The sequence below is a fragment of the Fopius arisanus genome, unplaced genomic scaffold (genome assembly GCF_000806365.1).
Source record: "Fopius arisanus strain USDA-PBARC FA_bdor unplaced genomic scaffold, ASM80636v1 scaffold00033, whole genome shotgun sequence".
In the NCBI taxonomy this organism is placed as follows: Eukaryota; Metazoa; Arthropoda; class Insecta; order Hymenoptera; family Braconidae; genus Fopius; species Fopius arisanus.
Genome location: NW_011887772.1, coordinates 855,933 through 858,326, shown reverse-complemented (window position 1 = coordinate 858,326; position 2,394 = coordinate 855,933). Strand labels below are relative to the sequence as shown.

At 37.4% G+C, this 2,394-nt stretch overlaps 2 protein-coding genes across 2 annotated transcripts; one reads left to right on the top strand and one right to left on the bottom strand.

The window, feature by feature from the left end:
- Nucleotides 1–209: 209 nt before the first annotated feature.
- Nucleotides 210–1,447, top strand: LOC105265944 (MKI67 FHA domain-interacting nucleolar phosphoprotein-like; the record flags this gene model as incomplete). Its single annotated transcript, XM_011303779.1, is given in 4 exon segments — nt 210–427; nt 634–933; nt 1,018–1,126; nt 1,186–1,447. Coding segments are annotated over 4 exon segments (765 nt in total). The 3' UTR covers nt 1,428–1,447.
- LOC105265945 (homeobox protein Hox-C4a) lies at nt 1,417–1,923 on the bottom strand (the record flags this gene model as incomplete). The annotated part of the gene is given in 2 exon segments (XM_011303780.1): nt 1,417–1,632; nt 1,757–1,923. Coding segments are annotated over 2 exon segments (299 nt in total), but the record flags the coding sequence as incomplete, so codon positions are not given.
- Nucleotides 1,924–2,394: the final 471 nt, after the last annotated feature.

Here is a 2,394-nt window from a genome sequence, read left to right as displayed (position 1 = left end):
TCGGAGGCTTTGAAATCAGCTCGTCAAAAATTCCAGTCAGTGGAATCTGAGGCATCGGAGAGCTCAGAGTTATTAAAAGGGAAGCTGGAGGGATATTACTGAAAAGTCGCTGAGTCGACTAACGAGCGGATACCCCAACGTTGCGTGTGGCGCCCTCCCTCTTATGGGGTCGGCTACTCCGATGCCGTTGGGGTCACTCAAACCCCCAGAACTGAGCCTCTACTTTAATCAATCCTCTTTGGTGTAAACAGTATCCCTGAAAAATTGTCATTCAGAGTTTTTATTTCGATTTTACAATCAATAATTATTCACAATGAAGACTCGAAGGGATCACAAACTAAAAACAGCTCTCAAAGTGAAAAAAGAGGCGAAAACTGGCGAGTCTTCCCTCAAAAAAGCTGTGAAGAACGTCAAGGAAATATTGAAGGTGAGGATTTCACGTGTTCGCATAACCTATCATGTTCGACATAGAATCAGAATTTTTGGAAATATATTTTTTAAAGAACAATTAATTGATTAAAATAAACACAAACTTCATAATTTTCAAGCGATCGAGATTTACCGAACCAAAAATTCATTATTCTGTTCTTAAAATATTTCCATCTCTAATTAAAAATTTATTAATTACTCCAGAAGGATACGAAAAAGAGGATAAATACTGTTGTCAAGAAAGAGACAAAGCCAGTGTTGAAGAGACTAGTGAAGAAAGATAAAAGCCAGAAGAAGCAGTCACATGATTTTATTAGAGTTGATGAGAGTAAGGAGAAGCTGTTAAAAAAAACTGCTGTAAAAAAAGAGTTTGGAGGTGCGAAGCAAGAAAGAGGATTGATATACATTGGACATATTCCACATGGATTTTACGAGGAGCAGATGAGAGGATATTTCTCGCAGTTTGGAAAAGTGACACGAGTTCGAGTGTCCAGGTCTAAAATCGTATGTTCAACTCCATAAACCACTTGCTTTCATCATAATTTTTAAATGACAAATTACTTTATTCATCAATTATTATTTCAACAGACTGGACGCAGCAAAGGCTACGGTTACGTCGAATTCCTCCACCCAGAGGTGGCGAAAATTGCTGCGGAATCCATGAATAATTATCTGATGAGTGGAAGACTCGTGAAAGGTAATTTAATTAGTAATTTCTTTGAATTTATATTCATGAGAATTATTTCTCGCTCTCAGCTGAATATATACCACCGGAGAAGCAGCACGGGGGCTACTTCAGGGGTTTAAACTGGAAAATCGGTGGCCATCCAAAATTAAAAACCCGAAGGAAAGCGATTCAGAATGCCAATGGGCCAATAACACAAGCTGACCACAACAAATTCCTGAAAAAAACCGTAGGAAAACTCTCAAAGCTCTCCCAATTGCTGAAGAACGAGGGAATTGATTTCAAGATGAAGCTAGGCGATGTAGAAATTTAAATACATGTTCATAAATTTTATTTGGCATTTGGAGCTACATTAATTATCCTTAAGTAAGTGCTTATACATATTCCTACATTAGAATTTCTCCAGAGCTGTTTGAGTTTGATTCCATGAGTGAAGACGAATCGATGGTCTTTTTCTTATCCAGGACATTTTTCGTTCGTTTCCATTTCATTCTACGATTTTGAAACCAAACTTTCACCTGAAAAAAATAAATCGTAGGTATTTTGTAACGTAAAATTGCCTTTCGGGCATTTTTACAAATCTGTGAATATATTTTTTTATATCAGAAATAAATGATGTTGAAATATTGAAATGGATATCACCTGTCTCTCGGTTAAATCAAGGGCCACCGCAATTTCATATCTCCGGAGTCTCGTTAAATAATTGCTGTGTCCAAACTCAAATTCTAGATGACGAACCTGTTGCTTTGTAAATGCTGTCCTCTCCTTCCTCGGTTTAACTTCACGACTCTTTCCACTGGTTCTCACATCTGAGGGAACAAAAACAAAACCCTGGATCTAGATCTAGATCTCCAGAAGAGCCGACTAACGACAGCGGCATGGACCGAGTGACGTAATTGTCTTATGAATAAAAAAAAATAGATGTTATTCGCGGGTGTTTGCTAGCTCATCGCTGGAGCTCATGTCTGCGGGAATTATTTATCACACGAGAGAATTACTGAAAGAAATTCTCTCGTAGGATATAAAAAAAATAATAACAGGGTAAAACAGTAAAAGGGAAAAACAGTAAAAGGGAAAAAGAAAGGGCCATTTTTTTTTTATAAATTAACTGTTCAATGTTGCATTCGTGTCTCGAGAATTCAATCCGATCCCTGGGAATTTATCCCGGAAGGAAAGTTGCTGAATGATAAAAAAGAGAGTGAGGCACTTGATCGAGACGTAAACAAGTCCCAACAATTTTCCCATTTGATCTCGTCTATATTATATCTCGTCTTAATTAT